Source organism: Alosa pseudoharengus, unplaced genomic scaffold (genome assembly GCF_046254945.1).
Source record: "Alosa pseudoharengus isolate Yale_2024_CS ecotype anadromous, Long Island Sound unplaced genomic scaffold, YU_APseudo_1.1 YU_APseudo_1.1_scf_10, whole genome shotgun sequence".
NCBI classification, from domain to species: Eukaryota; Metazoa; Chordata; class Actinopteri; order Clupeiformes; family Clupeidae; genus Alosa; species Alosa pseudoharengus.
Genome location: NW_027468565.1, coordinates 37,771,352 through 37,795,843, shown reverse-complemented (window position 1 = coordinate 37,795,843; position 24,492 = coordinate 37,771,352). Strand labels below are relative to the sequence as shown.

The 24,492-nt window shown below is 39.4% G+C and overlaps 3 protein-coding genes across 3 annotated transcripts; 2 read left to right on the top strand and 1 right to left on the bottom strand.

Moving 5' to 3' along the window:
* Positions 1 to 1,262: 1,262 nt before the first annotated feature.
* Positions 1,263 to 6,249, bottom strand: LOC143107689 (E3 ubiquitin-protein ligase TRIM35-like). The gene is made up of 6 exons (XM_076271509.1): positions 5,590 to 6,249; positions 3,482 to 3,577; positions 3,161 to 3,391; positions 3,030 to 3,052; positions 2,830 to 2,948; positions 1,263 to 2,502 (listed from the first exon to the last, which is right to left on the bottom strand). The coding sequence occupies exons 1-6, from the start codon at positions 5,998 to 6,000 to the stop codon at positions 1,970 to 1,972; spliced, it is 1,413 nt and encodes a 470-aa protein (XP_076127624.1). The 5' UTR covers positions 6,001 to 6,249; the 3' UTR covers positions 1,263 to 1,969.
* Positions 6,250 to 10,468: 4,219 nt separating this feature from the next.
* On the top strand, positions 10,469 to 13,699 carry LOC143138829 (E3 ubiquitin-protein ligase TRIM35-like). The gene is made up of 6 exons (XM_076299247.1): positions 10,469 to 10,879; positions 11,060 to 11,155; positions 11,275 to 11,505; positions 12,034 to 12,056; positions 12,161 to 12,279; positions 12,953 to 13,699. The coding sequence occupies exons 1-6, from the start codon at positions 10,469 to 10,471 to the stop codon at positions 13,486 to 13,488; spliced, it is 1,416 nt and encodes a 471-aa protein (XP_076155362.1). The 3' UTR covers positions 13,489 to 13,699.
* A 2,629-nt stretch (positions 13,700 to 16,328) lies between these two features.
* Positions 16,329 to 21,809, top strand: LOC143138825 (zinc-binding protein A33-like). The gene is made up of 4 exons (XM_076299233.1): positions 16,329 to 16,727; positions 19,015 to 19,252; positions 19,701 to 19,817; positions 21,289 to 21,809. The coding sequence occupies exons 1-4, from the start codon at positions 16,329 to 16,331 to the stop codon at positions 21,807 to 21,809; spliced, it is 1,275 nt and encodes a 424-aa protein (XP_076155348.1).
* Positions 21,810 to 24,492: the final 2,683 nt, after the last annotated feature.

The window sequence follows — 24,492 nt, the reverse complement described above, 5'->3', positions numbered from 1 at the left end:
TGATCTTAGTATGCTTAAAATGCTGCTATTTGACTAGTTGCAGAAAAGATGTAGTGGGAGACAGATGGCTATAGTGCTCAAAGGTCCTCTTGGATTAAGCCTAAATTTGCATGCTTTTCCTGGCAAAAGTGTCTGTGTTTGGATTTTTGTGTAGCCTACCATAGATATCTTATGTTACCTGTTTCTACAACAAATATTGCAATTGTAGCCTATTTAAAGAGTAATTTAATGTACTTAGTGAAAGAGGTTAATTTACTGATAACTTGGTAAATTAGCTCACATTAGGATGCAAAGTAAGGGAAATGTCACGACAAAGCAGAGGCAGGAATGTCGGAATGCTTTCTCCTCTTTGCACCCATGATCCTGATTTGGAATATCAGTGGAGTAAGCAGCACAGAACCCTATCGGTGTACATGTTATTCCATGTTATTCAGAGAACAAAAGGTTCATTTTTGTGTTTATGAATAATGAATTAAAATGAATAAAATAATTTATGAACAAAATTATAAAAGATAAAATTGTCCCATTTTCTGCTAATATAAGTTTTTAAAAGGACTTGTGTTTTGTGTGACAGCACTGTCTGTGGCAGGTAAATACACATCTGCAGTAAACTTGTACTGTTCTCTACACTTCCCCCTATAGTCCCCCTCCATCTCAGACCTCCTCTCCCCCTACTCTAATTTTAGGTCCCTTAGATCGGCCACGCTGTGGGACAGCATCCCTACCTCCATCAGATTCTCTTTTAAATCCCAGCTCAAAACATACCTTTTCTCTCTAGCGTTTCCCGATTCATCTTGACCGGAGCCCTACCTGTACTGTTGTCTCTTTCCTTTATTTGTATGGTCTGCTTTATGATGTGTTTTTGTATGGCCTGCCTCTGTTATATATGTTATATGTTTGCTTCCCACCGGTCCCTGTAAAGCACTTTGGTTGATGCAAGTCATGTTTAAATGTGTTATATAAATGAATCCGATTGATTGATTGATTGATTGACTTCTCCTCTTCAGCTCAGTGATTCTGAGTCCAGTGAATTAGCAACAGTTCCACCAATGTAACCCTTACAAGGAGCTGGACAGGTAGGCAAATGGTTGGATTTGTACTGACAAAAAGGCTATACAGGAAGTCCCCATGAAATGTACTGAACTGAACAGTTAACGTCATATAAATTAAGCCCATCTCTAGGAAACAAGATTTGAACTTATCCATACACAATTTTGTGGTATGGAGTTTGATATTTAAAAACTGTATTTAATGTTGTGACAAACATTTCAATGTTATTTACAAGCTTTGTACATGAATGATTTTCTTTCTGTGAGGCAACATAAATTGTCATTCTTACTGTTTTACGTATAAAAGCACAAATCTCTTTCAACAGCAATATGGACACAAAATACTGCCTTGAAATACAATACACTTTGATTTATTAGTATGGTTTGATCTTAGTGGACGAGGTACGCTTGAGCTGCTGCTACTCGATTAGTCAAAGAAAAGATGTAGTGGGAGACAGCGTGACTGAAACGACTTGGCAGTTGCACTGCACACTTCTAGATACTTCTAGAATAATTGCAAACATAAAAGTTGGATGCTGCAAAAAGTAGACGATATGCAATTCATCAAATGCTACTGATGATGTTCATATTAGTTATCAAAGTAACAAAGTTAACCCTGCTCAGGTAGCGATGGGCAACTGACTGTGGTTACTGCGGTGGGATGTAAAGTTTAAGTTCTGCCATGACTTAGTTAAATAGTGAAGTCTCCAGAAAGAGAAAACTCACCACAAAGTACAGCTGCTACTGACATTTAAGCAGCAAGTACAGATTCTTCAACAAGATTAAATAATCTTCTTTTTTAATTAAATTCATAGCTTTTAGGCGTTATTCCAACATTAAACGATCTGAATTGGCTTCTTCAGGTTGATCAGACAACTTCTCATAAACAGTTTAACTTTGTACATTGTTACAACTATAATTCAAAGGATTTTCACTGTTACCTTTAAAGGGCAGATCTGAATACTTGTTTCACTTTTATCACCGCCAGTGCAAAAAAATGGGAACAACTTGTCCTTGAAAGTGTCCTTGTAAGTGTAAATGTGGGACATGTCACTGGGGTCGTAGAAGGACAACTCTCCTCTCTCATAGTCCAGCTGCACTCTGACCCTCTGAGGTTTAGCCTTCAGGGAGAGGGTCTGTGAAGTTGCTTTATATTCATCATTAATCTTACGTACTGTCCAGAACCCATATGCTGGACCATAGCATGTCTCTCCCTTCCTCTCCACAGACTCCTTGGCTACACCCAAACTCCACCTGCTCCTGTCCCCCACCTGCACCTCCCAGCAGTGCTTTCCTGAGGTGAAGCCCTCAGAGCCCAGCACCATTAGATAAGTCATAAAGCGCTCTGGATTGTTCAGCTGGTGCTGTTTGGTTTTCATGTCTGTTACACTTGTCAGGTCCTCAGACAAAATGTGACAGGGATTTGTGGTACGGGCGTCAAGGATTACAGGGTCTGTAAAAAATATCATTCATTATCGATTAATGAGTATTAGCTTTGTTTGAATTTTAGCAGCATTTATGGCTATATTTGTGTATAAAGAATTGAGAAGTCAAAAACATAACCTATTTAATCTTTGAGTCTCACTTAGCACATTTACTTAGTTTATGGTATCAAAATGGTGATTTCTTCACATCTGTTACTATAGGCCATTTTGAACGTTTTGAACTAAAAATACACCTTTAACAACTGTATTCAACAAAATTACTGAAATTGCTGCCACCAGACCATTTCTGCACTCATACTGAAGTCCTCAACATCAGGCCTGCTACAAGTACTTACAGTACTCTACAGTCTCCACCATCTTCTCACAGACTCTGTACTTGAGGTTGCCCAGGTGCTTGGCTACATCTATCAGAGCCCCTGATAGCAGCGCTGGGTCCCGTAGTGTGCACTGGGCTCTGCAATCACACAGAACTCAGTCAACAGACAGAACAACTGACAGCAGAGAAGAAGAGTCATGAGGAGTCATGATGACTTACCTGCTCTTTGTGCTCTGGTATCCCTACAATATAAAACACAAATATTGATCAGAATAATATAGTATACTGCATATGAGTAGAGTAGGTGATTGCATCATTATATGGATAAACAACGACAGCATTACAATGACCTTGAGAAAGGGCACGCTGTCCTGCTTCAGGTCATTTTCCATGTGCTGAATTGAGTCCTTTAAAGTCTGAATCTGCTCCTGAAGGGTCTTTATTTCTCTGCCAATCATCTTCCCCTTCTGCTCCTCTTCCTCCCTCAGTGCAGTCAGTCTGGCCTCCTCTTCCTCTCTCAGGAACTGATGGAGCTGCTCAAATACCTCCTTTATGCTTCTCTCTGTAGCAGCTAGCTGGCTCTGTACACAGTGATAAACATATTTATGAATGTAATGTTAGAAAGCAATAGATTTTAAGTGTTTATGAGTGTAAATGTTTAAAATACTCACTTTTGTATGTTGCACCATGTCCTTATAAACCTTTTCAGTATCTTCAGTATTTTTCAAATTTGTCTGCATTTTCTCCAAGTCTGACTTCAGTATGCCCTGACACAAAAATAAATGCTTGGATAATTAATACTCTATTTGTATTTGTTGTGAGGTTTCTCTTCAACATTAAAACAACAGAAATTGTGTACAGTAGGTGTATAATTCAACGTCTCAAACGTACATACCATATGATATGTTATATTGTTGGTTGCAACACAGCATTTAATGCATTTGTACCACTATTTTACAGTGAAAGAGTAATTATCAATATCAATAATTACTATTATCAAAAACTCAAATAGGTAACAAATAACAAAGTATATATTACTGTTGTGCACTTATTGTAGGAGCCATTCATTCAATTATTTCAGATTCTAAATAGAGCTCCTAAATTGGAATATTATATAAAATTGAAATTATATTTGAATCAATGGTCCCATGTGTGCTTTCACTACTGCCTGAGTCTCCCTCTATAGGAAGCGGGAGAATTACCTATTTAAAGTGATGCAGCAACACGGGCCAGGTGGGGGGTGCAGGCGAAACAGTCATTGACCGTGTCACCGCCTCATCAACGTGACTATGTGTCACTTGAATGGAACTTGAATGGAACTTGGAACTTTGATCTGTACTGCAGACTCTTTCTTTTTGCAGTTTATGTTTATTTAATTTTATCAATAAATTCACTCATCAAGAAGAAAGCAATAACTCTCATAATATTCATTTAAAACATGTGTCAGACTACTGTACAGCACCAGTCTAGTCCAAGGAAATGACCAAAAATGGGGAAAGTTTAATGGACAAGAAAAACTAAAAGCTTAACCTGTTTTTATCTCTGCTTCCAGGGTTCCTACACATTTTCCATTTCAAAATTCCATACTTTTTCCATACTCAAATTTCAAATCTTTGCAGCAGATTTTTCTGCCTACATTTGACATCACAATAAAAAGGCCCTAATTTAAATCACTGGCAAAGTTTACTGTCTAACTACAGCTAATTTTATGCACAAACATAAGTGGGTCAACCCAATGCTCTCACAGGCCACAGAATAGTTGTAGTTCATGCATGAGACACCTCACTCTTTCACTGACTTTGTACTTTGCCCATTTAAATTAGGGCTCTAAATGTTTATTACCTAAATAAATGATATAATTTCGTTGCAGAATATTGCAGCTGTAAAACCTTGAACTGCACACATGTCGCCATTTGAAATCTGTATCCAACCAGGCTCTTTATTTAGTATTAAGTTACAGCCCTCAGAAAACTTGCAGTTGGCCATTGTTGAATAATATTTGTAAAGGAAACTCTGTACTGGATATTTTCCTTTTCTTTTTTAATTCTCCATATGTATGAAACATGCAATAGTTCACTGATACAGCAGAGGCCTCAGAAATCACCTCAGACATATGTTTTGGTTGCAATAACACAGTTATTAGAGAATACAGTGTCTATTATTGATTCATTTGACCAGTTAGAATACCAGTTTACAAGTATACACACAATGGTGTACTGTATGGCACTGACCTACAGCCTTAACACAGAAACAAATCACACTGTCCCACAACTCGCCTTACTCCCTTCAAAGTCAATGACATCAAGCTCATTCTGGTCTCACATTCACATTTTAGCAATTTATTTTTGAGAAAACAATGTAGGCTGCTGTAGATACAATGCAGTATTCTGGAAGCACAGATATTTTCCATAACATACTTTCCTTTTTTCTTATCCATACCTGGAACATTCTAAAATCGAATTCCATACTTTTCCATACTGCATACAAACTCGGCCATTCTCAATTGCCTTCTTACACTTAAGTCTCAATTAGTCTCCTTGACTTAAAAGTAAGATTAAATAATTTCATTCGGACAAATATCTCTGTAAGATATAGGGCATACAAGAGACTACAGAATCCCAAGAAAATCTGTATCACAACATGCAAACATGTTCATTGATCATTGTTCAAAGTTCAGTTCACTCCTTTTACTCACATGTGATCTTTACCACATTCCTAATGCCATATAATCACTTATTCAAAATGTTGTCTTTTTTATTGACCCTTTTAGCTGTCTTACCTTCATGTCCTGTACGGCCTCCTCTAAGCGTATGACTTTGTGTCCAGAGTGCTGTGTGGGGTTTTGGCAGTCGTCACACACAGCCCTGTCCTCGTCCACGCAGAACCATATTGGTGTTTTAGTGTGTTTCCTGCACAACACCTCCTTCCCCTCGTCTGGGTTTTTATCCAGTTTAAGGCGTCCAGTGAAGGAGTCAGCCAATTCCTTCAAGGAGAAATTAATCGCTGGATTGTCCATAGATGATTTTCTCTTGCAGACAGGACAGTTCTTACTCACTGCTTGCTCCCAGAATTTAGAAAGACATGTCTGACAAAAGCTGTGATTACAGTGAAGAGAGACAGGGTCCTTAAATATCTCAGAGCAAACATGACAGCACAAAAACCTCTCGAAAACCTGATGTTTCTCAGCCATCTTCACACACTGGAATGGCGTCTGTCTGCCTGTTGTAAATAGAGTTTTCTTCCTGCTTCAAGACTGAAAGTGAAAGTGTGAAAAGATGACCTGCTTCTTGAATGCCGTGATTATTTTCTTTTATATTCTCAGTCATATCATATCATGCATCACATTTTGATGTTGGTTCACAAGTCATTTACATCTCCAGATATTTGGGTTTTTACACCAAACGTGTAACATACTAAATGACTTAAATTTTCACTAACCGGTAGAATCTGCTGTACCACATCTTACCCATAGATGGCTCTACCACTTTGTCCCTCAGGCTACAAGACTTATCAGCTAATCACCCAGCATTACTTGAAACTGGTTATACACTTATATTATAAACTTATGTTGAGAGCCCTTGTGCTGTGAACAATGACAGTTTTGTTACGTAGGACTAGATGTTGACATCCCTATTTTACATGAGATGTTAGACACAATGGGAAGGTCATGTGAGTGATGGCACCTTTCTGGATTATCAAGTGGGTGGCCTCCTTCCTCAACGTTTTTCTGATAGGCCCACAACCTCTCCAGAGGGTTCAGCAGTGAATCCTACTGTAGCATCCCGGGCTCACCCCCTAGACACCACCCACAGTTGAGGCCCATGTGGAGTCCTTTCTCTTCATCCAATGCCCTTTTCAGAAGTTCTGGAGACATCTTTCAGTGCTTGCAGGGGGGCCTTTCCTCACACTCCCATCTCCCGGAGTAGCCTTAATGTTGTGGCTATAAAACCTCGACTGGATGGATCTCTACTTTTCAGCCACATGGTTGCGCGTCGGCTGCAAGCTCAACATACCTCAGCTTCTTGCACTCAACCAGCTATGCTTTTGTTTCATGTTGAAGAAACAAGGTGGGATATATGGGACATTCAACATTTTGTTGCCTATAAATTGGCCTTTAGACAGTGACAGCGTATTATGAGTTGAGTTTGAGTTGAGATGAGTTTGAGCTGTTATTTTAAAGTAAAAAATACATATTGTTACTTTGAAAATATGTGAAAGGCTTTTTTTCTTACATCTGTCAGCCTATTTTCTCAACCCAACAAAATGCTTTGCTTCATGAATGAAGCTGTCCTCATTTGGACATCAAAAGAAAGGTCTTTATGTCATTTTTATGCTGATCACACGGACCAACATGGCTATTAAAGAAAGTTGTTAACATACAGTATAATATACAGTAGATATGTAATATCATGTCAGTAACATTTTTTTTGACCTCGTACCTGAAGTACGTTGCAGTTAAATACAATTTTTGTCATTGTTCACATTGCAGCACAAGATCTATCAACATAAGAATACATGTACAGTATACCTAGTATAACAAGTTTCAAGGAATGCTGTGAGATTAGATGATTAGTCTTGTAGCCTGAGGGACAACGTGGTTAGGAGGAGTTGCTAAGTTGATATTTTAAAATGTAGCACAATATGATGTGTGACAATCATATTCTCCCAGGTTCAACACGCCCACTAAAACACCCACATGGTTCTGTGTGGATGAAAACAGTTCTGTCTGATGATTGTGACAGCCCCACACAACATGCAGAACTTAAGTAGTACATGGTAGTAAGTTTGATCTTAGTGGACTACGCATGCTTAAAATGCTGCTATTGGACTAGTTGTAGAAAAGATGTAGTGGGAGACAGATGGCTGTAGAGTGAACTATAGTGCTCAAAGGTCCTCTTGAATTAAGCCTATATTTGCATGCTTTTCCTGGCAAACGTGTCTGTGTTTGGATTTTTGTGTAGCCTACCATAGATATCTTATGTTACCTATTTCTACAACATATAATATGATTGTAGCCTTCGTAAAGAGTAATTTAATGTACTTAGTGAAAGAGGTTAATTTACTGATAACTTGGTAAATTAGCTCACATTAGGATGTATACTAAGGGGAAATGTCACGACAAAGCAGAGGCAGGAATGTCGGAATGCTTTCTCCTGTTTGCACCCATGATCCTGATTTGGAATATCAGTGGAGTAAGCAGCACAGAACCCTAATCGGTGATAGTGCAGCACATCTCAGCTCTTTTAACCCTGATGAAGGCAGGACAGAGAGAGCTTGTATCACCTAAGAAAGCTACACTGTAGAGTCTGAAAAAACCCAACTGATTTGGCAACAGCAACTCTCACGAGAAGAAGGCCCAATGCAGTACCTGACAGAACATCTGAGCCAGGCAGTGTAGATCAGATCAGGGAAACTAAATCATCAGCACACTAGTCTCTTTTAATGGCTACCCTCTGGACATCTATTTTCTCAGGGCTGGGGCAGAGGGACTAGCCTCCCCAGCCCCACCCAATAAAACAAATTAAGACTTAATTGACATACTATACCTTTTGCACTTATATATATATATATATATATTTTAATTTTTTTATTCACTTTTCTTTGCACAATTGGGAGTTTTTGTACCCCCTTCTCACTGCTGTCATGTGCACATGTAACAAATGATATTTGTTGAATCTTGAAAGCTCTTCTTGTTGTTGCCTACATCAATCACCAGCAGAGACTGCCATGCAATAAAAGTATGTCATATCTGAAATGAGGATACTACACAATAATGATGCTCAATGACCGCCCACAGACTGTCTACAGATGCTCAGATTATCATCTATTGACACTCTGTTAACTACAACTGTAAGGTTAGGGGTTGGATTTGGTTAAGTTGATGTTCAATAATTATTCAACAACAATTTCACATACTGAACTTGTACTTGTAACTTGAAACTTGTGACTCTGTAAAGTCTTTGAGGGCAGATTATCCAAGTAAAGCGTTACCCAATTATTTCATTCTCATTCTCATCAGTGAGAAAAGAGATTATACAGTTACAAAAGAAATCTTTAAATCCCAAATGCTTATAATGATTATTTAAGCAGATTTCATTCTAAAAATAGAAAATGAATTCTGAGATAAAGCATGCTGCTTAATAACCACAGTTTAGGACTGTTGTGATGGCAACATGCTTAATAACCGCTGTTTAGGACTGTTGTGATGGCAACATGCTTTGGACTGTTGTGATGGCGAAATGCTTAATTTAGCTTCAGCCCTCTGCAATCAATCTCTGTCAGTCCAACAGCTGAACCCCTGTGGAGTAAATGAGACCCCCGAAACACAATCTTCTTTCTGTACATTCTTGAGACCTCCAGTTGCCTCCTACAGTATGTCACAAATATCTCCAGAAACAAGAGTCTGGCCCATATATTACACTGAAACACAATAGTCATCTCAACACAAGTCATCTCAAGATCAATCCACAGCTGTTTCATATCCCATAACCTGATAACTATCTCCATTAGTTTCATGTATGGGATGGGCTAGGCCTCTTCAGCCAATCACGATGGACTCTTCGGGGGTTGTATGGGAAGTGATATGTCTTAGGGTAACACGAGACAGACCTCAGTACATTGAGATCACCCTTTTGCAACTTTTGCAAAGGACAACAGTTGGACTACCACTGGTCAGCAAGACTTGTTTTCTATAATAGGTATGCAATATCTCTTCATCTATCTCTTCTGATCGTATGTAAATGGCGGTATATTATAAGGCTGTCTATAATTTGGTGGTTGAGGGATATTCTCTATGATGTTGTAATAAATTGGACAGGGGTTGAAATGCAGACTGGTTTATAAATATCATCTGCTCTAAGCATACAGAACATTACAAACTGATCATCGTGCTGATTTATGTGCAGGAGACAGTTATACCATGCTGTCAGTCAGTTCTAACACAGCCGCAAAACAATTTATTATGCTACCCTTCCAATAGTCATTATTTCCTGGCCACACATATCCTGTTGGGGAGTATTTCAAAATGATTTATGAACTCAGTCGGTATGATAAAGTGCCTTCATTTTCAAAGAGATTATTTATGACTTGGCCCTGACTATCTGTCCAGTGGACTCGAAGCACAAGAGTGGTTAAATGCTGCAGATGATACTTGAGCTGTGGACACACTTGGCAGAATCTCACACTCTTAGAGGTCACATGTGTATATGCTGCACTTTAGCACTTTAACACACATCTACTCTGACACAACACATGCAATATATACTTGCATTTCTTTATTTCAAGAATATTAAAATAATAATGTTATATATACTTCCATTTTGTTATTTTGTGAATATCAAAAAATAGTGTTTATTATTCTACTGTGATCAAGGCTGAAACTCTTTCAGGTGGTGTATTCAGCTATTTATTACATGTATATTTATCTTTGTCAGTTTTATTGAATCATCAAATGCTATCTTTGAGGTGCTGTATTCAAATGGTTATTTATTTTATTTGCCTTTGTCAGCTTTATTGAATCATTGGGTACTGTGCAAATCCTTCCCTTAAAACTCAGCGTCGTACACATTTGAAAGTTGCGACTTATTGCCTGGACCAACATTTCAGCATCTGGAACATTAAAAGGATACAAAGTACAGGAGGACCGCACGGCTGCAGCTATGGCAGATGACTCAGAGGTTCTGGAGTATTTTCTTTCGTGCCAAATCTGCTCCTCCACCTTCACTGACCCTGTGTCCCTGGAATGCAACCACAGCTTTTGTAAGATGTGTTTGTGTACGTTCTGGGACCAGGACGACAACAGAAGATGCCCAGTCTGTGAAAGGTCGGCCTCCGAGGACATGCCGGAGGTCAATTTGACCTTGAAGGGCCTCGCGGATGTATTTGCTGGGAGGATTCAAGAAAACGGCAATGCGGAGACGAAGCAGGAAGTGTTGTGCAGTGTGCACACTGTGAAACCGACGTGGTTTTGCATAAGTGAGGACAAACTGGTTTGTGAGGGGTGTGAGAGTATCACTGCCCATGCTGGACACAAGCTCAAGCTTCTACAAGAGATTGTAGAGGATTTGAAGGTAAGAGGGTAGCCTACAACTGGAACTTTCTCATAATAGCACAAAATAAACACACACAGTCACTGTCACCTGTGGACCTGTGTCTTCATAATGTAATACAATTTAAAATAATAAAAGTTTTACTAAATGTACAGGTATAAGAAGTAGTGGATGAATTGTCATTCTTAATTTCCTACACAGCAAACTATTACTCTGGACCTGATCCCATTGAAGAAGCAGGCGCGAGAAAGCAAAGATGTTGAGGACACGTATGTGCATATGGAAAAGCACTTGACGGTGAGTTCTGCAACTGCCCAAACTGCCCAAACTGCCCGCTGCCCAAATGTGGGGAAGTAAACACAGCTCTCAGTGCCATCCGTGTTTTGGGAGCCGTTACATATTATGCATATTCACAGACCCAACGTGCACGGGTTGAGAAGAAGATCAAGGAAGAGTTTGAGCAGCTTCATCAGTTCCTGAGAGAGGAAGAGGAGGCCAGGCTGACTGCAGTGAAGGAGGAGGCCGAGAGGAAGATGATGATCATTGAAAGAGAGCTGAAGATCATCCGGGGACAGATCCATGCTCAGACAAAGGCTATCTGCCGTGTGGAAGTTGACCTGAAACAAAATGATGCGTCATTTTATCAGGTAAACAATCCAGTACAATAGCATTTGGCTCCAGCATAATTTAACCTTTATTTTGCCAGGAAGGCCCCATTGAGACACCATATCTCAAGGTGGCAGCATAGCTTCCTTTAAGAAAGACAGTGAATGGACAACATGGGACATAGACACAGTCTAGAGACACCTATAACACACTAATACACAGAGACAACAAAGACTAAGGAGAGCTAAAAGAATAATTAAAAAATAAATTATGGAAAATAAATATAGAATATATAAATCCTCATATGCACCCATTCTGTAGCTTGCTGCGGTCTTACCTCTGGCAAGGGTGTACCAGGGCATGGCTAAGCCATTCACGAGTCTAACTACCATATGTAGCGATCAAAGCCATAGCACAGCTGAAAAGACATAGCTTCATGTGAAAAAAAAACGATTCCAGCGCAGTCGATTCCAGTCCATTTTATCCCCCAAATGGCTCACTGCAAAGTAATTTAATAATTGTAGTTAGCAATTTTTTTTTACTGAATGCATTTCCCTGTTCATTTCTAGGACTACAGTCGTACCAAGGCAAGGTGAGCATTTATCTATTTATTTATTTATCTATTCATTTTACTTCTTTTTGGATGTCTGCATATGACATAGTTTGAGTTTGACTGAGTTTTGTGTGTGATTGCAGAGTCCAGTGCAAACTGCAGGACCCATATGTGTTCTCTGGGGCTATGCTAGATGTCGCCGAACACCTGGGAAACCTCAAGTTCAACGTCGGGAAGAAGATTGTAGAGACAATGGATTACTGTGAGTGGAATAGTGCAGTGTGGTTGAGGAAAGCGATTAATAGGTGATATGCTGCATGGGGACACCAGCTCTGAGAACTTCCAAAGCATTTGAAAAGTGTGTGACTGCTATAACCCCTTTATTTGCTATGATTTGGACATATACAGTAAGTCTCTGTTTGCTGAGGGCTGTGACTTTACATTTAAGATGCTCCCACCACTTTGAGTCTGCTTTCAAATGTGATACAGATTCATGATTGTGTCTGTATTTGAAGGATAGAACAATGTGCTTCTAAAACAGCGTGCTTCTGAATAAAGATATTTTAACCATTTGCATTAAGGGTAGTATGGAAACCCTAATGGAGGAGTAAAGGCCCACTGTAGTGAGCATGATGTTTTTGCACTCTGTAGTCCTGCACATTTGTGAGTCCTAAGAATGGGCCTTTTGATGACCCTCATGATGCCTACACTAAGTTTAGAATACATTAGGATATTTTGCCCAGATTTTTTTTTTTCATTTCATAAATCAACTATATATAATACCAGTGGAAAAGTTAACTTAATTGACACAACACACTAATACTTAATTAACACAGCACACTAATACTAATATATTTATACTTAATTGACACAACACACTAATGCTAATATATTTATAGTTATTTCTACAGTATACATGTGTCTGTTATTTCCAGACCCGGTGATCCTTGACCCCAACACAGCAGATGGCTGGCTCAGTGTGTCTGAGGACATGACGACGGTGACGGAGATAAGAACCAAACAGGATGTTCCGGACAACCCGGAGCGCTTCACAAAGTACATCTACGTACTGGGCTCGGAGGGCTACGACTACGGCGAACACTGCTGGGAGGTGCAGGTGGGGGACAGAGACCGCTGGAGTCTGGGTGTGGCCAACGAGTCCATCGAAAGGAAGGAGGAGACGTTCCTGGAGCCAAAGTTTGGATTCTGGACAATCTGGATGGATGAATTTAAGTGCACTGTAGGCGGCATACACATTGAGCTGGAGAAGAGACCAGAGAGGATCAGAATCCAACTGGATTATGGGAAAGGACTGCTGTCCTTCTACGACGCCGATGACATGACACATATTCACACATACAAGCCCACTTTCACAGAGAAGATCTACCCATTCTTTAGCACAGAGACAGATGAAAGTGCAACAGGCATCCAAATCAGCCCATTCAAAATGTCCTTGATTGCAACCCCATAGTTGCAAAGCATGCTGAGGTGTCTAAAGACACTAAATACTGTCTATCAGTAATACTGTGATTGCAGGATTGTATGTTTACTGTGTTGCCTGTCTATCTGTCTGTCTGTCTGTCTGTCAGTCCCTAACCTGTACAATTCCCAGGTCACTCTACCTGAATTTGGCAACAAATATTGAGTTTAACTACTAACCTCAAAATAATGATATTTGCTGAGCTGGCACAAGGTAATGGAGTTGGCTCATTAAGTATTATTGACAAGGCCCTGGGTCTCCTACTCTTCAGTGCCCCTTACAGGCTGAGTTACACACACACACCCAACGCACCGCACACCAAATGTAATATGGCATACAGATACACTAACACTGGTGGGCTAAACTAAGACACACACTGACAAAATGGTTATGTTTACACACAGTAACAGTGCCGAGTGCAGATGCAGAATTCCGTTAATCCAGAGTGATACTAGCCTGATGTAGTCATACTCAATTCTAGTCAGAATATGAACTTCCCAACCTCACTAAGACTAAGTTCGGAATGGCACCCAGGCTAGAGTGATACAGCACTGTGGGGTGAAAATATTTACATTCTGGTCATTCACAGCACACAGTAGCCTATACAATCCTCTTGTACACAACAATACCTGTAATTCATTCACTTACACAGCATATAGTTATATGATGTGGAGTTACCCTTGGCAGTATCTAAGGAAGCACAGGATAGGTGCCTTTTTTCGGTATCAGACATGCATATACAGGTTCAGGATTTATGCCTTAGCACAGGGGGCCTACCTAAAATAGACAACAGAATAGGGGGTCCCAGAAAGCACTCGTGTGACTCAGATTTCTCCATGTAAGGGTCATTTGAGCCTTCCGAGTCAACATGGTTACTAACACTTACTAATGCTAACTAATACTAACAGTTACTAACTATTGCCTTTACCATGTTTAACATGCATATTTAAATCATTCTTAATTATGTTATGTCACATCCTGTAATGTTAATGACATACATTTCTTCATGATAATATACTTTTTTTTAACTTCTTTGTCTACTGTCCTGACACTTCCAGGGACTTGCCAAGTCACAATAGTAGACCTCTGAATTGAATGACATTGTTATTGAAACAATCCAGTTGATCTATTTATCATTTTCAGTATAGAAACCCAATATGGTATAATAAAGGAGAAGAGATTTGAAATGGATGCTCTGTGGAAGAGGGAGCCAGTTTATGTTCTGAAGGACTGCTAGGGTGCTGTGGTCACAGGAATGGCAATGAGTGGGCAGCGGACCTGCAGCAGATGTGCAGCCTGCTGGAGTTTATTTAGGACATTATAATATGTACCATAACAATGTTGCTGTAGTTATTTGACTAAACACCTAAATAAGAAGGGCTAAGGTGGATCACAAGCTTATTCTACCCTCAAGGGAGAAATCCTTACACATTGTTAATCTACATACATTACATCATAAACACAAATCATTTGTATATAAAAAAGTGAGACGAACTATCCCTGATATTAAGATTTGAAATTTAGGGTCACATGACACTGTGTGTGTCATGGCACTGACATGTGTGTGTCATGGCACTGTCTGTGATTAACAAGACTGCCAAATGTACCCAGTGTGTCATCTTACCCTGCTGTTCCCTATAGGGATAATATGGATCGCTATATATAGCCTAGTATAGCCTATGTGGACTGGAATGAAAATACATTTTAACTTAATTATGTTATGGTTACACTATAGTGGAAAATAATATACTAGATGCATGCATTTGCAGAGTCACTCACCACCAGACCAGAATCCACTACAGCACTTTGGCAACCTGAGAGGTCTTGAGGTTTGGGATAAATGCTTTGTTTGAGGGAATTGCTGGCATGCTGCAAATCACAGTGATGCAGGCGCTCTGTAGGTTACACCCCGGGCACGCTGGTGGTTGGCAGCCTAGCGAGAGATGGGTGGGGTGGGGCCCCTTAGAGATATGGGAATGAAACTTTTTTAGAAAGTTCGCTCTCTTTTTCTCTGGGGCAGTTATGAAGCGCTGTTAATTCATTAATGTATGTCATATGCGTGTCCTTTAGAAATAAATCAAGATATTGGCATAAGTGTAAGACATTTTTTACAGGTTGATTGTCGTCAGGGGACATACGATATAATTATAGATAGATAGATAGATAGATAGATACATAGATACTTTATTGCCGCACAACAATGTACAACAAAGAAAATACATAAATGTTCCTATCAGTTTAGTTGTGTTCAGGACTCTTACTGCTGAAGGGAAGAAGCTATTTTTGAAGCATGTGATTTCAGTTCTTATACATCTGTAACATCTTCCAGAGGGGAGAAGCTAGAAAAGTGGTGGTTTGGGTGAGAGGGATCTTTGATTATTTTGAAAACACGGTTAAAGGTGCCCTCACTACTAGCCTACATCTACATAAAGCATTTGAAATGCCTTATGCATTATGCAACCGAATATAATGTTTAATATTAATGGAGAGCTCTCGAGATTTATGGACGTAAAACATATGTGTAAGACAACACTGAGACATTACAGCACGTTCCAGGTGTCACCCTATGCTCTGGCGCCATCTGTCGCCATTTTCACGGGGCAAACTTCAACTCTATGCAGCAGAGTATCATGACTGTTACTCACAAGTGAAAGGTCAAGATACTTGAGAACCGTCTGTTTCTGGTTGTAATGTACACTCAAGAAACAGTCTAGTCTTCTGACACTCTTTTCTCAGACCTCTTTATAAAGGGTGGCTATAGGGGGACCCCAGAACCAAAACTGTTCCCACTGTTGACGTAACGCTGTGAAGTAAACAAAGGGACGTCGGAAATGGATATTAAGTCGCCAATTATGATGCGCTTTTTGCGTTGTCACATCTGCTCCAAAAGTTTAGCAGACCCCGTGTCTCTCAATTGCAATCACAGCTTCTGCAAGAGCTGCCTTATTCAGTACTTGAATCAAGCCGAGTGCCGAGACTGTCCGGTGTGCAAGAAAGAACTTCCCAAAGAATCTCCAGGAATCAACATCGCTCTCAAGGAACTTGTAGATGCCTTTGCAGGAAGAACACAACTTGATAAAATAAGAAACCAAGATGTCGTGTGCCGGAAACATACCCCATCCTGGTTCTGTGTGGACGAGGGAATTGCAGTATGTGAGGAGTGTCAACATTCCCTTTGGCACGCTGGACATAAGCTGAAACGTGTGAAAGAGGCGGCGGAGAGTATGAAGGTGAGAAAACTCAAGCAACAACCCAGAAATCTTAATAGACACATTTAGTTGTCGGCGATCAAATGCGACTGTAACAGGTAGCCTAGCAGCAGCATCCTTTTAATGAATCGTGGCTTGACGTGACACTTCAATTTCCTAAAAGCTGTCGGGATAGCTATAGCGTTTCTCCCGGGACACTCTCCTTTTCAACATTGTAAGGAGCCAATTTATTCTGAAAAAAAAAAAGACATATGACCTGTTCAATAGGCTACTCAAAATGAAATAAGTAGTTTAAGAGGAGGTTTTGGGAAACGTATGTACTGTAGCCTACATATGTGTCTCAATTGAATATATCTGTCATTATCTCTTTAATCAAAAATGATCTGGGATGGGTGAAAATGCATTACGTTTATCTTGACATAAAATGCAAAATACTCAAGTATTGACAATAAATGTAAAAAGGAGAGATAATTTCACTGACATCTAGCCCTATAAGGTAAGATGATATCACAAGCCTGTTCTCTATAGACATACTGTACATCATCATTTGACAGCTTGTCACTGCCTAAGGCACAGCGCAACTCTGTTTTGAGAAGCACTGTCATGACATAATATTTTGTCATCCAGTCCCAGAGAGAAATGGTCATGCACCTTTTCAGAATGCTGCATGCAGATGACATGGTATGCACTGCTCTTGGCACAAAGATGCCTGCAGAAGCATTCATGTGACATCATCCTGTACAAGTTTGGGTTAAGCATTTTATTTTTTATTATAAACACCACACTATTTTCATACAAATTGTCTGAACAAAAAAATGCTCATTACATGCAAATAGTCAAATAAAATGTTGTATCAGTAGGCATACTGTGCTTATTATATATTTATTATAAGTACAGCCCATCCCTGACAACCATTCCATTTCAGTATAGGGGAGCTATCCTGTTTTTCATGCAGAGGAATCTGATCACTCTAGCTCTGGAACTATTTTTGCCTTCTCCTCCGACCTGTCATGGAGGGGAGAGGTCAGATTTGGACTCTCTGGATACACAACGCTAATTGATACCGAAATACTGTATCACCAACTTCGTCATGTAGTTTGAACTGTGCAGCAGGCCTATCTTCCAGTAGACACATGGCAAGTGGGATGCTTTCAGTTGTTCATGTTTAATCCATTTAGCCTGTTCATTTGAGACCTTATATAGTTAACTTACCTGAGAGACTATCTGAAGCTCACAGGTGAAAGCTTCAGAATCAGGCCATTTTCTTCAAATGGTCCATTAATAATATTTGTCAGTTTATCATGATATGCAGCCTATTCAAATAAGACATGTGTCTGCAACAAGGCTCAATGAAGATTCTATTCTTAATGTGCTAGTGTGTACACATGACATATAGGAAACAAAAATCAAGAAACCTTAGTGCAAATCTCAGGGGTCAGGGGTCAGGAGTCAGACTCAGGGGTCAACTATTCTGGCAGGTGGGCATGATATTTTAACGTGAACACGCCCAAATAAGGCTGCATCCGGGCATAGAGTGTCTAAGACTGTGAAAAGATATATCCACATGTTGACTCAAATTTACAAGATAAATATCTTATCATAAATCTTTATAGGATCTATTATCTATTTATTAAGAGAGAATGTACATGGTGCAGAAAAGGGTTAATAGATAACAGATAGATAAATGTGAGGATGCTATAATGCTGTATTTCATTAATACACTATCTACAACATAACGCAAAGTATATACTGTATTAATGTACACATTATTTGTGTAAAGCGTATTAAGAAATGTGGTTTGACATATACTGTTTATTATTTCCTTTTCATGCATGTAGGAGACTTTACGCTCTAAGCTGCAGCGGATGGAGCAACAGCTTGATCTGTGTATCTATGCAGATGAAGTTTACAAAGACATAGTGAAGCATATGGCGGTAAGAATAAAGCTCGAAAGGTATCTAACCATTTGAATAGGAATCGGAATCACAGAATATGATCTCATTTAGAACTCACAATGTGACACCACAATAGTAGCAGTGATGCTGCAGTACTCAATACGTTACTAATAATATTACATACATTATGTATAGCATTTTACATCGTGATATCTGTGTACTCTGTAACTGAAGAAAAATATTCACCAATTATGTCTTTATTCACTGAATATATGTATCTATTCACATAAATTCTTTTTTTTTAACTGTCTTGAGTCTGAAAACATTTTTTTTCTCAATATGTATAGGGTATTGATATAACAATAACGTAAACATGAGCATTCATATTCAAGGTCATTATTTACAATTTGCAGAAACAGAGGGCTACCACTGAGAGAAGGATACAAGAGGAGTTTGAGCAGCTTCATCAGTGGCTGAGAGAGGAAGAGGAGGCCAGACTCACAGCAGTCAGGGAGGAAGAGGAGGAGAAGAGGAAGCTGATTGATCGAGAGCTGGACATCATTCAGGGCCAGATGTTGGCTCTAGAGAATTCCATACATCAAATTGAAAAAGACTTAAAACAGGACAATCTGTCATTTCTGAGGGTAAGGAGTCATCAGTACTTATACCAGTAATTGATAACAGGTTGCCTTCACCTTGGTATAATAAAATGTTATGCATATTTTTTTTCCTTTGCACTTTAGGATTCTAAACACACAACAAACAGGTAAATCCTCATTGATTATAAAAGATATAAGAAAACTCCACACACTCCAGTCTGTGAAAAAAAGGTTTTTACTTTGACTCGGCAAGCTTTGGGTCAGCAGACCTTCTTTAGCCAGAGGAGTAGGATCTACTCTGCCTGAAGAAGATCTGCCGACCGAGAGCTTGCAGATTCAAAGTAAAAACCTTTTTTGCACAGAATGGAGTGAGCGGATCTTTCTTATATATTTTATAAGCTACCAGCACCTCGACAGATGACTTTAAATCATAATAGTTTAAAAGTCTTTAATTCAGTCCATTCTTATGTGTGTTGACTGACTCTAATATGATTTCAGAGCCCAGTGCATACTGCAGGACCCACAAGTGCTCTCAGGCGCTTTGATAGATGTAGCCAAACACCTGGGTAACCTCAAGCACAGAGTCTGTGGAGAACTGCAGGAGAAAGTGCAATACAGTATGTATAAATGAATGAGTGCATTGCTAAATATCTCACAATAGAGTTTTAAACAGAGGCTGTTTAAAGAGTCTCTTACATTCACATTGGTTGTATTTAGGATTTACTTGCTACAATTTCCAATCGAACAGAAAGAGTTGCATACTACTGTCCTTTAAAGCAGTGTTTTTCGACCTTTTTTGTGCCACGGCACACTTTTGACACTTAAAATGTCCCACGGCACACTAACAAAAAATAAACATACCATAGCCTAAAATTTCAAATAATACACAGATATGGCCTTGTTATGGCTTCTATGCAAGACCTGCTCAATATAACAAGCGCCCTCTGTTTCATTTGTAGGTGACTATATCTAATTTAATTGTTGTTTTGAACTGGATATGCGATGATTCTGTGAATAGTGGATATGGGGCCCCCGTTGTACAATGCCTGCATACCACAAATAGTGCAATCATACAATCAATGAGAGCATGTGGTTATAAATTCTTTGATGCAACAGTTGCTTTTCTGGACCAGTGAGTGACATTTGGGTAATTTTCTGCGGCACACCTGATGATCTCTCACGGCACACTAGTGTGCCCCGGCACAGTGGTTGAAAAACACTGCTTTAAAGGGGCATGATGTACGCTTTAGTGATATCTAGTGGTCATGTTTCAGATTGCAAGTTGCACCCCTTCCCTCACCCCTCCCTCTGTGTGCTTGACCATGCTTATGTGTCTGAGCAAGCTTTCTGGGCATCTTATGTCTGAGCAAGCTTTCTGGGCATCTTATGTCTGAGCAAGCTTTCTGGGCATCTGCCAAAATGAGACTCTACGTCCATGAGACTCAACATGACTGACCAGCATCATATTGATAGATGAGGATACTAAAGTTACTCTGCTTTTGTCGTTTGAATAGATTTTGAATAAACAAAGTCTTCTTAATGAATAAATTGAATAAATGAGTTTTAGCACGTCGCTTACAGTGTATATAGTGTGTGGTGATATGTCTAGGGTTTGACAAACTGTACTTTATTCTCTCTGAATTGAACATTATGAAGTTGAGTTGAACAGCCAATAGAAACCAAATAATTCCACTTTGGTTTTCAGCCAATATCAGTCTGATTAGCGTCAGAAGATAAACCTTTTCCTTTATTAGATTTTAATCTTAGAGCTTGTGTTGGAATCTGTGTTGTGCTTGTGGTTGTGTTGGTGTTAGCGACTCACTTTTTATAAGCTATGGTGTTGATGCTTTAGGTTGTAAGACACTCAAGGGAACACATAGCAAGCCTACATAAACCTATTGTATATTACACCACAAAATCTGATCTGATTCTTTCACATAGAGAACTACATGCAGTTATAAGCAACAGAGGAAGTCAGCATGTTTAGATGATATTGTAACAAGTCGCACGCAGGCAGTAAATAGTGATTTTAAATGTTGAAAAACCCACATAATGCCCTTTTAATATTTTTCTCTGTGCTACTTAAAGCTCCCCTGATTTTGGACCCCAACTCTGCAGCTGGCTGGTTGGTTCTGTCTGATGACTTGACAAGTGTGAGGTATATTAAAGCCAAGAAGGATCTGCCTGACAACCCGGAGCGCTTCATGGAACATGCCATCGTCCTGGGTTCCGAGGGCTTCACCTCAGGCAAGCACAGCTGGGAGGTGGACGTTGGGGACAGGTTCAAGTGGGTCATCGGTGTTGCCCGGGAAACAGTCGACAGGAAGAAAGACTGCTACCTGAAGCCCCAGTATGGACTCTGGTCCATTTGGAAGTATCATGACGAGTACCATGCAACCCGTCAGACGCTTACGCTGCAGAATCCCCCTCAGAGGATTACGGTGGAGCTAGACTACGAGAAGGGCCACGTGTCGTTTTACGACTCCCACGACATGTCCCTCCTATTCCAATATGAGGACAGTTTCAAAGAGAAGATGTTTCCCTATTTCAACCCTCAGGCAGACACGAGTGGCACACCCCTACAGATATGCCCAAGCAGGATTCAATGATATTTATTATTAGTAGTAGCCTATTATATTACTATATGAGTACAGGTGTATAGGTCAGCATCCCTGGGTGGTCAACATTTCCTTGGGGGGTTGCGTTACAGCAAGTTTGCCGCTTGTTTAGAGCAGAGCAGGAAAACTAAGTGCACCATTGTAAGCAATTGGTCAAATTAGGTATGGCACTGCTCATCTAGCATGCTAGCCAATTTGCTACCCAACGTCTCCTTTGCATTGTATCTTCAATGTTTTTCCTCATTTTTGTAAGTTGCTTTGGATAAAAGCATATGCTAAATTAATACATGTAAATGTACCATTTAGCCTGTATGTTATTATTGATATATCAGTCAGTCACGCACCTAACATGAACTGTTCCAAACAATGGCAAGACACATGAAGACAGTGGACATGGCACAGATAGGCTGATGCTACTATAAGATGTATTGGACTGAAAAAGTGTAAGGAATTTGCATGAACAAGACAAAATAAATGTTTCAAGCGAAGCCTGAAATCGTGTGGGCTTTCATTGGACACATTTATCCTGGTCCACGAAGAACCAATTTGGAGCTGTGTTGTTTAGGCTGCCTGATCACTGATAGCATGACAGAATCCAGACAAACCTGTTAGCAAATCCAAAAACCCAGGCACCAATCACAATGGCTTATCCGGCACGGGGCAGACTGTATATGATGACAGATAGAACAGGTATTTTCACTGCTGGTTATATGGCCCTGGAAGTCTTAAGTCTATTCTCAATCTCAATTGACATTTGAGAAGATCTGGTGTTAACTCTTAAAACTAGCCTAATCTTTTTTTGCATTAGGCTACTATTGCAATACCGACTATCTTATATCCTTTTTTTCAGCACAACCTAAGCAATAGGATTAATTTATTAAGTTGATTTCCTTTTTACCAATTACAAATGAGCAAAAAACGTCCAAATATACTTAAAATCCAGTGGTGGGATGTAACGAAGTACAAATACTTCGTTACTGTACTTAAGTACATTTTCCACGTATTTGTATTTTACTTAAGTAGAATTTATAGTGCATGCTTTTGACTTTTACTTCGTTACATTTTACAGCAATTATCTGTACTTTTACTCTGCTACATTTCTATAACACCATCGTTCCTTTTTTGATACATTTTACAGTTTTTTTTTCTCTCTGACAAACACGTTTGTTCTACCAGGGGGCGGGGTTGCTACCAAAGATTCTGGAGCGCTACGTGCCCAGCTTCTAAATCTTTGAAACATAAGCTTCTAGTCTAGACCAGGCAAAGCGTGAGCTTGTAGCCATCTGCATTCGGTAGGCTATATTCACCAGAACCATGGCTACACTGGACATGCAACTGTGTTCTGTGCCTTTCTCTGTCTGTTATCTGCAGCGTTAGGGCCTCCTCTCCAAAGAGATTTCTATCCGCGGATCAGCTAAGTTACAGGCTATGCCCATATGCTTCTGTCACACGTCTGATCATTTGCGGCACAAATGAATGATAGACTGTTAATGAACCACTGGCCGAAAAAACGTAACATTTTCCAGATTAGGCAATATTTCTTAATTGTGTGTGATCAAATAAAGATGCATAGCCTACAAATGGGGGGTAATGTGAGCGCTCATTCAATGTATGTGCGTCTGCGCAAGTGAAATTGAACCTAATCATAAAGACACTTTTCTCAGCAACTTTTCTGTTCAATCAGCAGAATTGGCATTACGATCCACCCGACGTTTCCCTTGTCTACCCCGTTAAACTTCAGGCTCTCGTGTTTTGCTGAATGATATTTTACTTAGCAGATCACCCTAGATATCCAGAATTACAGTCTCTAGAATTGTAGTTCAGAATGTAAACTGGGCCACAGATGGTAAGCACAATTGCATTAGCTTAAAACTATCTAGTCGAGTATAACCTAAAACTAGCTTAATTAAAATGCCACAGCCCATACTGATTTTTCCTTTTAGAATATAGATATTAGGATAATAAATCATTATGCAAATACTTTTACTTTTAATACTTAAAGTACATTTAAAAGCAGGTACTTTTTACTTTTACTTAAGTAGGGTTGTCATTGTGGTACTTTTACTTTTACTAAAGTAAATATTTCTCTGTGTATTTGTACTTTTACTTAAGTACTGAGTTTCAGTACTTCCTCCACCACTGTTAAAATCCGACTGATTCATTTCAAAATAAATTATTGGCAAAAAACACATAAGTAGGCCTAGATTACAGTTTTTTTTATTAATTTAAATCATATACACACTTATTCTGAAATAAATACCACTGAAAGTTTTACTACAACTATCTAGTCAGAGAGATATCCTCTCAAAGTCCTTTTGACATTAGCCTGCAAGCTAATGGGTGGATTACAGTCTATGAATGGATGGCGCTCTTGCTGATGTAGTATTACATATTACGATATTATATTTTCGCAACGTCTTTCTGGTCGCAGTAAAAATGTAGGCCTACGTTTTTCACAGGCTTGATCGCTGTATGTGAGTGGTAGCATAAACCTAACCATACACGAGGAGTTAGTGTGGAATTAATACCACTGAGGTATAATAATATTATAACAATATAATAACACAATATTTATTTTAAGTGATCTCATGGCCTGTTTACTGCTTCATTCATTTTGTGGGCAGCCGTGGCCTACTGGTTAGCGCTTCAGACTTGTAACCGGAGGGTTGCCGGT

Coding starts and splice junctions, on each gene's coding strand:
- LOC143107689 (XM_076271509.1), bottom strand. CDS start 6,000: ATGGCTGAGAAACATCAGGTTTTCGAGAGGTTTTTGTGCTGTCATGTT. Junction 3,578..5,589: donor AGGCCGTACAGGACATGAAG/GTAAGACAGCTA, acceptor TTTTTGTGTCAG/GGCATACTGAAGTCAGACTT. Junction 3,053..3,160: donor ACAGCGTGCCCTTTCTCAAG/GTCATTGTAATG, acceptor TTTATATTGTAG/GGATACCAGAGCACAAAGAG.
- LOC143138829 (XM_076299247.1), top strand. CDS start 10,469: ATGGCAGATGACTCAGAGGTTCTGGAGTATTTTCTTTCGTGCCAAATC. Junction 11,506..12,033: donor ATGATGCGTCATTTTATCAG/GTAAACAATCCA, acceptor GTTCATTTCTAG/GACTACAGTCGTACCAAGGC. Junction 12,280..12,952: donor TGTAGAGACAATGGATTACT/GTGAGTGGAATA, acceptor TGTTATTTCCAG/ACCCGGTGATCCTTGACCCC.
- LOC143138825 (XM_076299233.1), top strand. CDS start 16,329: ATGGATATTAAGTCGCCAATTATGATGCGCTTTTTGCGTTGTCACATC. Junction 16,728..19,014: donor AGGCGGCGGAGAGTATGAAG/GTGAGAAAACTC, acceptor TACAATTTGCAG/AAACAGAGGGCTACCACTGA. Junction 19,253..19,700: donor GTCATTTCTGAGGGTAAGGA/GTCATCAGTACT, acceptor ATGATTTCAGAG/CCCAGTGCATACTGCAGGAC.